At 40.0% G+C, this 14834-nt stretch overlaps 1 protein-coding gene across 1 annotated transcript in view; it reads right to left on the reverse strand.

Annotated features, from left to right (window-relative positions):
• Positions 1-11184, reverse strand: part of LOC128703015 (synaptic vesicle membrane protein VAT-1 homolog) — a 113084-nt gene extending 101900 nt beyond the window's left edge. The window contains exon 1 of the mRNA XM_053797566.2: positions 11006-11184. Within this exon, the coding sequence (XP_053653541.2) occupies positions 11006-11056 (51 nt within the window). The 5' untranslated portion in view covers positions 11057-11184. The remainder of the gene's footprint in view (positions 1-11005) is intronic.
• Positions 11185-14834: the final 3650 nt, after the last annotated feature.

Below are 14834 nucleotides of genomic sequence, written 5' to 3' on the forward strand. Positions count from 1 at the left end.
GTCTAGAAGAATTAATTGTGCAGTTGCAGACCAGTCAACTAACTCATTTTAAAGATGCAACACATGATAACTCTGAGGTATCTGTCAAGTTTCACAAAGGGAAAAATTATCCCAATGTTAATAATTAAAAATTCATTTCCTAAAAAGAGTTGCATAGGTGCATATCAAGTAGCAGGAATCAGAAATAATGATTCTCCACAAGGTAAGAAGAATAAGTACCCTCCTAAGAGTAGCCCATTTAATAAGAAACCAGTCAAAGAAAAGAGAGATTGTCTCTTCTGCAAGGGTACTCATTTTTCTAAGAATTGCAATGCATACAATTCATGGAATGATAAAGTTGAAAGATTGGAGGAACTTGACAGATGTATCAGGTGTTTGGGTAATCACAATGTAAAGGATTGTTGTGCCAAATTAAACTTCTGTTATCAATGTCACAAAGGAAGACACCATATAGTCATGTGTAAAGGTCTATATGATAATGTTGATAATAATGATAATGTTGGCAATCCTGACACAACAGTGGCTAATGTAAAAATTGCTGCTAATGTTAATAGTGATGGGTTTGCTGAAGTAGCCTTACCTGTGTTACAGGTAAAAATTGATGATAAAAGGAATAAATCAAAAAATGTAACTGCATTATTGGACCAGGGATCCAAGCGTACTTTCATATAACGTAAATGTCTTGATGGTATGAAAGTACAGATGAGAGATCCCACAACTTTAATATTATCTGGTTTTCTCTCGGATAAAAGGGCTTAATTGTATGACTGTTTATGTAACTGTCAGGTTGGGCAATGAGAAAAAACGTGTTAATGCAGTAATTGTAGATAGACTTCCAGAGAAAATATCTACAGTAGGGCTTAGTACAGCTACAGAAAGACTTTCACATAATGTAAATTTAGCACCTTCTGGGGTAAGTGATGATTCTGTAGGCCCAATAAATATTTTGATAGGTAGTGACTATTATGCCTCCTTTGTAAAGGGTATGGAAAAGAAATGTGGTGTCACCCTTTTGAAGACTGCAGGAGGCCATGTAATGTATGGTAGGATTCCTCGTAATAATAATTCATGACTAAAGGAAACTACAAATACCATAACTGTGTGTCTTACTCATGAAATCGTACCCCAGTATAATTCTTCCATAGAGGATGGTGTTGAGCCAGTGCATAAATTGTGGGAATTAGACAGCATTGGAATAAATGTAAATGAAGAAAGTCCAGACGATTCTTTTACTCTGGAACAATACCTTAGAGATGTAAAATTTGAATCTGGACAATACTGGGTGCGACTTCCGAGGAGACCGAATCATCCAGAATTGCCCACTAATTACAGAATGGCATATGGACAGTTAAAGGCTCAGCTCCACGAACTGAGTAAGACACCAGAATTGTTAACTGCCTATAATGATATAATTGCTGAACAATTAATTAATAAATTTATAGAAGGTACCTCCTGAGCAAGCCGAAATTTATGGTCACTATTTGCCCCATCACGGAGTGAAGAAGGATTCTAATACCACTCCTTTGAGGATTGTGTTTAATTGTAGTGCCAGGAGTAACAAAAATGTACCTAGTTTAAATGACTGTTTGATGACAGGTCCGTCGTTGACGGAAAAATTAGGAGATATCTTATTAAATTTCAGAGTGAAGAATTATGCCTTTACGGCTGACATAAGTGAAGCTTTCCTAAGAGTGGGTTTACAAGAGGCTGACCGGGATTGTACCTGCTTCTTATGGCCTGAGAATCCTAGTGACCCACTCAGCCCTCTGAAAACCTTTCGCTTTAGGAGCGTATTATTTGGTGCTACATCCAGTCCGTTCCTACTTCAAGCGACGATAAATGCACACCTTAAACATATGGAAAGTCCATTGAGTAAATTAATGAGCAAACAATTTTATGTGGACAATTTCCTGGGTGTGACTTCAACTGAAGAGGAACTGTTAATGACTTATGGAGAGGCTAATAAAATAATGCAAAGTGCAAATATGCCTCTGAGGGAATGGAATAGTAATTCGTCCAAATTAAAGGACAAAATAAGTAAAGATTTCCCTGGAGATGAAGTACCAAAATGTAGTAATGTATTGGGTTTAACTTGGGATACTGAGAGAGATTTGTTAATGTTAAAACCTAATAATTACAGTATGCCCAATAAATTAACTAAGAGAGTCTTGCTTGCTGAAGTTTCCAAATGTTTTGATCCACTAGGTTTAGTGTCACCCCTTACTATAAGAGGGAAATTATTAATTCAGAAAGCATGGAAACTTAAATGTGCTTGGGATGAAATTCTACCTGAGGAATTCATTAACAGGTGGGATGAATTAATTGGTGATTATGAGAAAATTCCAATGTTGGAGTTCCCACGCCAGGTGGCCAATCCAGATGGGAAAAATGTACTCCACATTTTTTGTGATGCTTCAAAATTGGCATATGGAGCAGTTGCATACCTTCAATGTAATAGTGTTATCTCTCTTGTTATGTCTAAGGCTAAAGTGTCTCCAATTAAATCACATACCTTACCTCAGTTGGAATTAACAGCCATTTATGTAGGTGTCAAATTAGCTAATTATATAAGAAATAAGTTGCAGGAGATAAATATTAGCAACACTGTAATTTGGTCTGACAATGAGGTATCCTTACAATGGATTCGTAATGGAAACAGTAAAATTGTGTACGTACAAAACAGAGTCGCTGAAATTAATCAGATGCAAGAGAAGTATGATAGTTTGGGTCAGCATGTGTTAACATTTAATCATATACCTGGTGAGGAGAATCCAGCTGATTTCTTGTCTCGAGGTTTACCTTATGCTAAATTTGTAAACGCTGTATCATGGTTTAAAGGACCGAGCTGGTTGGTAAATAAAGCTAATTGGCCTGTACAAAAGGCATATATTGCTCCTGTTGAAATTACTGTGACCACCGCTCCAACTGTTTGTCCTCCCTTAGCCATTGATATAAATAGGTATTCTTCTTTACCCAAACTAATCAGTGTAACTAAGTTGGTGTTTAAGTTTCTAAACAAGATGAATATATCATATAAGTTTTCACATCCTCTTGAATATTGGATAAAGAGGGTACAAGAAGAAATCTATGGAAATGAGATTAAATTGATGATGGAAAGAAAAATTGTGAAAGGTTCCATAATAGAGAAATTGGGGCTGTATTTAGAGAACAATGTAATTAGGTGCAGAGGTAGGTTACAAAATGCTGAATTGGGTGATTATGCTAAACACCCTATCTTACTGCCCAAAACTCATCATCTAACAAATTTGATTGTTCTAAATGCCCATAAAAATGTAATGCATAGTGGGGTACAAGATACCTTAAATTGTATTAGGGAAACTTTCTGGATTCCACAAGGACGGCAAAGTGTAAAAAGGGTGATTAAATCTTGTGTAATATGACGCCGTGTGGATGCCAGATCCTATATGTACCCAGGTCCTCCACCATTGCCAAAGGAGTGTGTACAATTAGTGAAACCATTTGATGTAACAGGTGTAGACTATAGTGGTCCAATAATTTTAACAGGTACTTCAGATGGTGTTCCACTGAAAGTGTATGTTTGTTTGTTCACCTGTACTGCTACGAGGGCAGTTCATTCAGAAGTGGCACAGGACTTGTCTGCAGAACAGTTTATACAGCTGTTTCGAAAATTTGCAGCTAGGAGATCCTGTCCAAGATTGATGATTTTGGATAATGCCACAAATTTTGTACCAGGTGCTCAACATTTGTTAGAATTAAATAATAGTAACGATGTTCAATCTCTGTTAACCCGAGGGTGTACCTGGAAATTTATTACTCCTAGAGCCCCTTGGCAGGGGGGGCTGTACAAAAGACTGATAGGCACAGTGAAGAGGTGTCTCCATAAAGTACTACACCAGAAGAGAATTAATTTGGAAGAATTCCGTGCAGTGTTAGTGGAGGCGGAGAATTGTATAAATAATAGGCCTCTCTCATACATGAGTGATACACCTGATGCAGATGTATTAACACCTTCTCACCTAATATGTGGAAGGAAATTGGAAGCTGCCCCTGTCTATAGAGATAATCCAGAAGAAAGTGATGAAGATTACAATGATGCGGCAGTGTTGTGTAATAAATTTAAAATGTTAAATAAAGTAATTGATCATTAGTCTAATGTGTGGCATAAGGAATATCTTCTTAAACTACATGAACACTTTTATGGTGCGACAGAAGAAGTAAATCGACAGACCATTCAACCAGGTGACATTGTGTTAATTGACACTGAACAACATCGAACATTATGGCCTCTGGGCAAAGTATTGACATTGTACCCAGATGCACAAGGTGTTGTCAGGAATGTCAAAGTGTTGTGTCATGGCCAGGAAAGTTTACGCGCAATTAATAAATTGATTCCCTTGGAATTAGGTGTTCAGTCAAACATAAATGAAAATCTGAGGGAAAGTGACACGAGTGATATGGAAGATAACGCAGACCAAGTGATGCCGGAAGATGAAATCGTAGTAAGACCTACTAGGAGAACAGCCACTCAAGCCAGAACTGGCTGGAATCGTCTCCTAAAGGAAGGAGTAATTTGAGTCATTTAGCAACAAACTCCGGCCGGCCGCAGTGTGGAAAATACTGTATATATTTTCTAGAAATACAGTAGTTATATGTAAATAGATGGTCATACTGTATTTAAAAGAATTATATTATGGAAAATGGGAAACTGGACCTGCGCCTGTGCAGACAGGACAGTCGCCATTGTTAATTTGAATTGGATACAACGTTAGTGTAATGGGAAGGAATTTTCGTGCTCTAGAGGTTAAAATTGGGCTGACACCTCTCAAATAGGAGGTGAAATTGTTGGATGTGCATTCCTGCATAACTTGAGATATCAGACGACTGGACAAGACAGCTCCAGGAACCTCAGATAAGTCTGTTATGTTATAACTCTGGCCAGTTGTTATTTTCATGTATAGACAGAGGTTTTCTGAGTATGATACACCTTGATTTCCAGTCAAATTGGTGAGTGTTATGATTAAGATATATTCTCCTGTTTATGTGTATTTATATATAATCATTTTTTAATTTAATATACAGTCCACAAATTTATATATTTACCAGCATTCCTGGTGATGTATATTTCATTTATGATTGTGGAAAATTGCATTTATCTGAATGTAACTAATTACCTGGAGTTTACCTGGAGAGAGTTCCGGAGGTCAACGCCCCCGCGGCCTGGTCTGCGACCAGGCCTCCTGGTGGATCAGAGCCTGATCAACCAGGCTGTTGCTGCTGGCTGCATGCAAACCAACGTACGAGCCACAGCCCGGCTGGTCAGGAACCGACTTTAGGTGCTTGTCCAGTGCCAGCTTGAAGACTGCCAGGGGTCTGTTGGTAATCCCCCTTATGTATGCTGGGAGGCAGTTGAACAGTCTCGGGTCCCTGACACTTATTGTATGGTCTCTTAACGTGCTAGTGACACCCCTGCTTTTCATTGGGGGGATGGTGCATCGTCTGCCAAGTCTTTTGCTTTCGTAGTGAGTGATTTTCGTGTGCAAGTTCGGTACTAGTCCCTCTAGGATTTTCCAGGTGTATATAATCATGTATCTCTCCCGCCTGCATTCCAGGGAATACAGGTTTAGGAACCTCAAACGCTCCCAGTAATTGAGGTGTTTTATCTCCGTTATGCGCGCCGTGAAGGTTCTCTGTACATTTTCTAGGTCAGCAATTTCACCTGCCTTGAAAGGTGCTCTTAGTGTGCAGCAATATTCCAGCCTAGATAGAGCAAGTGACCTGAAGAGTGTCATCATGGGCTTGGCCTCCCTAGTTTTGAAGGTTCTCATTATCCATCCTGTCATTTTTCTAGCAGATGCAATTGATACAATGTTATGGTCCTTGAAGGTGAGATCCTCCGACATGATCACTCCCAGGTCTTTGACGTTGGTGTTTCGCTCTATTTTGTGGCCAGAATTTGTTTTGTACTCTGATGAAGATTTACCATATCCGAGTAATTGAAATTTCTCATCGTTGAACTTGTTATGTACATAACAGTAAATGATAACAAAGATAATTATTATTTATCAATGTTACATAGACAAGTAGGAATTTGGGACACCTAGGTCGCAAAAAATGTCCCCCTTCGATACCTACCACTGTCATAACCACAAGTTGCTCTGGACCTATTAATTAAATGAAATATGCATACACCAGGAATACTGGTAAATATATAAATTTGTGGACTGTATATTAAAAATAATAAATGGTTATATATATACACAATTACATAACAGAAGGAAAATATATCTTAATATCACTCACCAATTTGACTGGATATTAAGTTGTATCATACTCAGAAAAACCTCACTAAATTTATGAAAACACTGGCCAGAATTATACACAAATCTAGAGAGCTTATCTGAGGTTCTTGGAGCTGTCTTGTCCAGTCTGATATCTCAAGTTATGCAGGAATGCATATCTAACAATTTCGCCTCCTATTTGAGAGGTGTCAATCCAATTTTAACCTCTAGAGCACGAAAAATTCTTCCCATTACAACGTTTCTAATACAAATTCAAAACCCAAGATGGCGAGTCTCGTCTGCGCAAACGCAGGTTTTCCGTTTTCTATGACATAAATATTATTAAATACAGTATGGCCATCTATTTACATATAAATACTGAATTTCTGGAAAATATATACAGTATTTTCCACAATGATTAATAGGTCCAGAGCAACTTGTGGATATGACAGTTGTAGGTATCGAAGGGGGGCATATTTTGCGACTTAGGTGTCCCAAATTCCTACTTGTCTAACTGATAAATAATAATTATCTATGTTCATTTACTGTTATGAATATAATGATACATCCAAGTAAATGCAATTTTCCACACTGGCCTACATGCTCTCTTAGGTCCAGAATGAATCTCACCATTTTGTTTTGGGTGATTTGTAGCCTGTCTTTCAGTTTTTCTGTTAAGGCAGAGTGCCATGAAGAGCAAGAGTAGTCTATAATGCACTGTATGAGAGCTAGACATAAGGTCCGGCGGACCTCACAGTTGGTAGACACTGCACCTGTCTGTAGAGGAAATTTAGTCTGGCATTTGCTTTCTTTGCTGCATTGTTCCCTATAAGTTCTCCTGACATGCTTGGATCAAAGGAGATTCCCAGATATTTCACTGAATTTACTGTAATAATAGGCTCTCCATTACAATGGACATTAAAATTATTTACCCTTTTCAATTTATGTTTCGTGCCAGAGTATGGCACGAAACATAAGAGTATGGGGGGGTTGGCCTGTACATTGCAGAGTCACTTGTTTGCACAGAACTGCTTAATGCCTCAAATGATGTAGTGGAAGTTTTAGCAGTAAAGGTCGAGAACCAAAACCTAATCATTGTGGTAGTCTACAAGCCTCCGGATGCAACATCCCAGCAATTCCAGGAACAGCTGTTAAAAATTGACCACTGTCTGGAAAATCTTCCAGCTCCTGCACCCAACATCTTGTTCCTGGGGGGATTTCAACTTAAGGCACCTAAAATGGAGGAATATAGCAAATAATATTGTTGCAGTAATAACACCAGGAGGCAGCTCTGATGAAAACTCACACTCACACGAGCTTTTAAATCTCTGCACAAAATTCAATTTAAACCAGCAAATAATAGAGCCTACTAGACTGGAGAATACGCTAGACCTCATCTTCACTAACAATGATGATCTGATAAGAAATGTCACCATATCAAAAACAATATACTCAGATCACAACATAATTGAGGTTCAGACATGTATGCGTGGAGCCCCAGACCGACATAATGAGATTAGTCATGAGGGAGCATTCACCAAATTCAAATTCAATAACAAAAACATAAAGTGGGACCAAGTAAACCAAGTCCTAACCGATATAAGCTGGGAAGCTATACTAAGCAACACAGACCCCAACTTATGCCTAGAACAGATTAACTTGGTGGCACTCGATGTATGCACAAGGCTTATTCCTCTAAGAAAAAGGAGGAGTAGATGTAAAATAGAAAGAGACAGGCGCTCCCTTTACAGGCGACGGAAAAGAATAACAGAGCGGCTAAAAGAGGTCAATATATCTGAAATGCGTAGGGAGACACTGGTCAGAGAAATAGCAAGCATCGAACTTAAGCTAAAAGAATCTTATAGGAGTCAGGAATCGCGGGAAGAACTAAAAGCCATAAATGAAATCGAAAGAAACCCAAAGTATTTCTTCTATGCCAAATCAAAGTCGAGAACAACGTCCAGTATTGGGCCCCTACTTAAACAAGATGGGTCATACACAGATGACAGCAAGGAAATGAGTGAGCTACTCAAGTCCCAATATGACTCAGTTTTTAGCAAGCCGCTAACCAGACTGAGAGTCGAAGATCAAAATGAATTTTTTACGAGAGCCACAAAATTTGGTTAACACAAGCCTATCCGATGTTATCCTGACGCCAAATGACTTCGAACAGGCGATAAATGACATGCCCATGCACTCTGCCCCAGGGCCAGACTCATGGAACTCTGTGTTCATCAAGAACTGCAAGAAGCCCCTATCACGAGCCTTTTCCATCCTATGGAGAGGGAGCATAGACACGCGGGTCGTCCCACAGTTACTAAAAACAACAGACATAGCCCCACTCCACAAAGGGGGCAGTAAAGCAACAGCAAAGAACTACAGACCGATAGCACTAACATCCCATATCATAAAAATCTTTGAAAGGGTCCTAAGAAGCAAGATCACCACACATCTAGAAACCCATCAGTTACACAACCCAGGGCAACATGGGTTAAGAACAGGTCGCTCCTGTCTGTCTGAACTATTGGATCACTACGACAAGGTCCTAGATGCACTAGAAGACAAAAAGAATGCAGATGTAATATATACAGACTTTGCAAAAGCCTTCAACAAGTGTGACCATGGCGTAATAGCGCACAAAATGCGTGCTAAAGGAATAACAGGAAAAGTCGGTCGATGGATCTATAATTTCCTCACTAATAGAACACAGAGAGTAGTCGTCAACAGAGTAAAGTCTGAGGCAGCTACGATGAAAAGCTCTGTTCCACAAGGCACAGTACTCGCTCCCATCTTGTTCCTCATCCTCATATCCGACATAGACAAGGATGTCAGCCACAGCACCGTGTCTTCCTTTGCAGATGACACTCGAATCTGCATGACAGTGTCTTCCATTGCAGACACTGCAAGGCTCCAGGCGGACATCAACCGAATCTTTCAGTGGGATGCAGAAAACAATATGAAGTTCAACGATGAGAAATTTCAATTACTCAGATATGGTAAACATGAGGAAATTAAATCTTCATCGGAGTACAAAACAAATTCTGGCCACAAAATAGAGCGAAACACCAACGTCAAAGACCTGGGAGTGATCATGTCGGAGGATCTCACCTTCAAGGACCATAACATTGTATCAATCGCATCTGCTAGAAAAATGACAGGATGGATAATGAGAACCTTCAAAACTAGGGAGGCCAAGCCCATGATGACACTCTTCGGGTCCCTTGTTCTATCTAGGCTGGAATATTGCTGCACACTAACAGCACCTTTCAAGGCAGGTGAAATTGCTGACCTAGAAAATGTACAGAGAACCTTCATGGCGCGCATAACGGAGATAAAACACCTCAATTACTGGGAGCGTTTGAGGTTCCTAAACCTGTATTCCCTGGAATACAGGCGGGAGAGATACATGATTATATACACCTGGAAAATCCTAGAGGGACTAGTACCGAACTTGCACACGAAAATCACTCACTACGAAAGTAAAAGACTTGGCAGACGATGCAACATCCCCCCAATGAAAAGCAGGGGTGTCACTAGCACGTTAAGAGACCATACAATAAGTGTCAGGGGCCCGAGACTGTTCAACTGCCTCCCAGTATACATAAGGGGGATTACCAACAGACCCCTGGCAGTCTTCAAGCTGGCACTGGACAAGCACCTAAAGTCGGTTCCTGACCAGCCGGACTGTGGCTCGTACGTTGGTTTGCGTGCAGCCAGCAGCAACAGCCTGGTTGATCAGGCTCTGATCCACCAGGAGGCCTGGTCACAGACCGGGCCGCGGGGGCGTTGACCCCCGGAACTCTCTCCAATAAACTCCAGGTACAAAATGACGTAGGTTGTGACAACAGTCCATCTGACAAAGTTTGCATTTCGTTTGGTCTACATTTGGTGGGGTTTAACCTGCCCAAGATACTTGTAACCCAACCGGAGCTGGGCAGTAGTTTCATCCAAGACATGTACCTGTACAAGGTATACAAACCTAACTGACTTGATATCAGTGACATACTACTATACAGAAAGCCCCTTGCTATGCAGAGCATTTCGGGCAAATTAGGTCAGTTTTTGTCTCAGAATGCGACCCACACCAGTCGACTAACTTCCAGGTACCCATTTTACTGATGGGTGAACACAGACAGCAGGTGTCTTATGGAAACACTTCTTTAATGTTTCCAGCCGTACCGGAGGAGATTCGAACTCTGAGTGCGCTAGCGATCGAGCTACGGGACACTTAATAGGATTCATAATAAAGATATCAGAGTAACTAACTACACTTTAAAGTATTTTTATATGTTTACTTCCTGTATGTACCCTCTCATTCTGAAGTTGGATGGTCTTTAACCCTATGGACTACTGGAATGGTCATTATGGAACCACTGTCACCCGCTCACCACCTTATTTTAATCCCTAAAATAAGGATAAAAGTAAACTTTTCAAATATACAGTGATATATATACATCTCTAGGTGTATACATATATGATGTTAAAATATAAAGTCTGATATAAGAACATAAGAACATAAGAACGAAGGAACACTGCATCAGGCCATATACTCGTTTCAGCATTTTTCAACTACCTACTTACCTTCTTTCACAAACTGTTTCAAACGCCTCCACCAACTCCCAGTAGCATTGTATCTTCTGCACACACCTACTGTAACAACTCCCATTTTTATTAATAAAAATAAATAATAAAGCAGTTATATGTTGATTTATATAAGTGATCAAATGCCCCTTCTCTTCACCAACCTTCAATTGATCAAAGCCTCCTATGGCCTTCACTACAATCCTCTTCACCATCGTGGTGTTGTGTGCAGGTATAACTGTGCTGGTGGTTCAGTGTAGCGACGACTGAGAGTGTATCACCCAGACGGTGTTCACTGTCACATAGGCAAAGACTGTGATCCAACAAGTCTAGTGTGACCTTGTGATATATCAACCCTCCTACCCTTGTAAAAAACTTACCCCCTCCCTCATACAGAGTGTATATCAGTTTAATTACACAACTTGTATAAGTGAGTTTATTCAGGTACAGGTACGCATAAATACAGTTATATAAATTATCATACATAGCAGCATATGTGTGTAGATTACTTAGGATAACCTCCAAAAAAAGTAAGACAAAGTGACTTATTGCGTGTATCTCAGCGTATATACCCGAAAGTCAGCTTCAATCTCTATTTTGGGTATTAAAGTATTTGTAATGTTAATCTACAGGTATATAGACGAATTACTGACTTAATGATCCACGTACAGTTATTTGTTTTAAACCTAATAAACTGACCTTTCCCTGAACCTCTGACAGTTATTTAATATTTTTATTAGGCATTCCATGCCCTTCTTGTGCTACAGATGAGTGCTGACAAACACTACAACATACGGCTGACAGTGTGGGTATCAGAAACTGTTTGGTACAGACACATAAACTAATTAATAATAATATCTTTATTTACTACAAGTACATGTACAAGGTATACAGGCCTAGCTGACATCAATGACATACAACTATATAGAAAGCCGCTTGTTATGTTGAGCATTCTGGACAAATAAGGTTAGTTTTGTCCCAGGATGCGACCCACACCAGTCCACTAACACCCAGGTATCCATTTTACTGATTGGTGAGCAGAGACAGCAGGTATCTTACGGAAGCACGTCCTTAATGTTTTCCAGGGGTACCGGAGGAGATTCAAACTCTGGACCTCAGTGTGTGAGCTGAGTGTGCTAGCGAGCGAGCTAGTCTATAACTAACTAACTCACGTTAGTCTCTCTCCAAGTTTTCAATACCGATAAGTACTACAGCCAGTGGAGGGTTTTGTAGTGCTTGAAACACATTTGGCAGTGACCAATATATTTATTATTCTTATAATTATATTCACTGGGAAGCGCTAAGCTCGTACAGGTCATAGTTCCTAAGAAATGGGAGGTAATAAGATTTGATATTCGGCATAACCAGGAAAGCTATATCCTAGAACCATCAGCAAGCAATACACGCCTTGCAGTATATATATGCAGGATGGGAGGCCATATGCATGCCTTAAATGAAGTTAGTTATTATATGTGAAAATTTATTGACTTCTGTTTGCTATAATTCAACTCAAATGTGTTTATGTATCTATGGTTAGCGCCTTAATTGTAAATGGTTCTCTGTCATCTATAAATACTCTTAAGTCCTTGAGTCTATTTTAGCCTTCTTTTGTTAGAAGTCAGACATATATTTTAGGACTGTAGACAGTGGAGTCAGCGCACACCTCTGGATTCCATCTCACACTGGTCTTCAGATGCCTAATATAAATGATGAACTGGCAAAGGTATATACCATCAAGGAGGGAGTAGATTAAGATTTCGGGCTAAAATTAATTAATAGTTTGAGGAAAGTAATACGAAAACAACTTAAATTAAAGTTTATTTACTTGAGACAGAGGGAGATTAACACCAGCCAGTCCATTATCCTTATCATGCAGGAAGAGCCACATGTGTATGGTGCATCTAACAAACTAGGAGGCTCTTGTAATATATAAACATATAAATAATTCATTAACACTGTAAACTTGTTTAGTTATCAAAACTTTGAGGTCCATTCCCTGGACCTTTCTGTAATCTTTTGACTACTGCCCACACTGGGTATAGGGTGCATGATAAAAATATTTAACTGAACGTCAATAAAAAAATATTGACAATAATAAGGAATAGTTTATAAACATTTGTAATTTTTTTTACAATACCTTAGTCATTAATTGAGTCAAATAAACCTTAAAGGGTGGTGAGGGCAGGCAGGGAGAATGGTGTGGGGGAAGGATGGAGGATAGTGAGCGCAGGAAGAATAGTAAGGACAGGGAGGAAGATAGTGAGGTCAGGGGGAATGGCGAGTGGGCTGGATGGGAGGGAGGGAGGGATACTTGTGGGTGAACAGGACTTTCTATCTCAGTGATGCAGCCTCTTCTCACTTCACTATGCCGGGGAGGGGCTCTTGATCCAAGGAATTGGAATTATGCTTCGCCTTGTTTTCAACGTAATTATACTTTCCATTCCTAGGAATTGTGTATAACCCCTCATCCTTACGGGTTTAACGCTTCCCAATGACTAAAATAATTTTGCCTGTGTGAATGTCTTATAGAAACATAAATTTATGGGGAAGCGGTTAACCCGTAAGTTTTATAGTGTCTGGGACAGAGGTGGTTTGAGTCAAGGAAGGAAAGAGCAGCTCTAATTCCTGAGATCAAGAGCCCGTAACCAGCATCAAGGCACACCCCTTGACGGGTGTAGAAATAGAAATGATTGGATAATTATGACATGTAGGAGGAATAGTCATTACTACTACTGATTGAATCTGCTGCCTCTGCTCACCTAGCAGAGTACATGCTTAGCATTCAGTTGTTACTACTGCTTGAACCTGCTGCTTCTTTTCACTTAGCAGTGAGTGGATACCTAGCAGCTAGTTCTTATTGTTACGAACATTACCCACTGCTGCAATGTTTTTATCACTTCTCAAGTTTCCATCACATTAGCTTCCAGTTTTATACCACAGGTACACATACCTTCACTGTTGGTAAGCATGGCTACAAGTAGGTATCTTCAATCCTGGTGAAGATGCAGGTATCATCACTGCTGGTGAAGATACAGGTATCATCACTGCTGGTGAAGATACAGGTATCATCACTGCTGGTGAAGATACAGGTATCTTCACAGCTGGTGAAGATACAGGTATCTTCACAGCTGGTATCATCACCAGCTGTGAAGATACAGGTATCATCACAGCTGGTGAAGATACAGGTATCATCACTGCTGGTGAAGATACAGGTATCATCACAGCTGGTGAAGATACAGGTATCACTGCTGGTGAAGATACAGGTATCACTGCTGGTGAAGATACAGGTATCATCACTGCTGGTGAAGATACAGGTATCATCACTGCTGGTGAAGATACAGGTATCATCACTGCTGGTGAAGTTACAGGTATCACTGCTGGTGAAGATACAGGTATCATCACTGCTGGTGAAGATACAGGTATCATCACTGCTGGTGAAGATACAGGTATCATCACAGCTGGTGAAGATACAGGTATCATCACTGCTGGTGAAGCTACAGGTATCATCACTACTGGTGAAGATACAGGTATCATCACTGCTGGTGAAGATACAGGTATCATCACTGCTGGTGAAGATACAGGTATCATCACTGCTGGTGAAGATACAGGTATCATCACTGCTGGTGAAGATACAGGTATCATCACAGCTGGTGAAGATACAGGTATCACTGCTGGTGAAGATACAGGTATCATCACTGCTGGTGAAGATACAGGTATCATCACTGCTGGTGAAGATACAGGTATCATCACTGCTGGTGAAGATACAGGTATCATCACTGCTGGTGAAGATACAGGTATCATCACTGCTGGTGAAGATACAGGTATCATCACTGCTGGTGAAGTTACAGGTATCACTGCTGGTGAAGATACAGGTATCATCACTGCTGGTGAAGATACAGGTATCATCACTGCTGGTGAAGATACAGGTATCACTGCTGGTGAAGATACAGGTATCATCACTGCTGGTGAAGATACAGGTATGCTGGTGAAGAT

This window comes from Cherax quadricarinatus, chromosome 37 (genome assembly GCF_038502225.1).
Source record: "Cherax quadricarinatus isolate ZL_2023a chromosome 37, ASM3850222v1, whole genome shotgun sequence".
NCBI classification, from domain to species: domain Eukaryota; kingdom Metazoa; phylum Arthropoda; class Malacostraca; order Decapoda; family Parastacidae; genus Cherax; species Cherax quadricarinatus.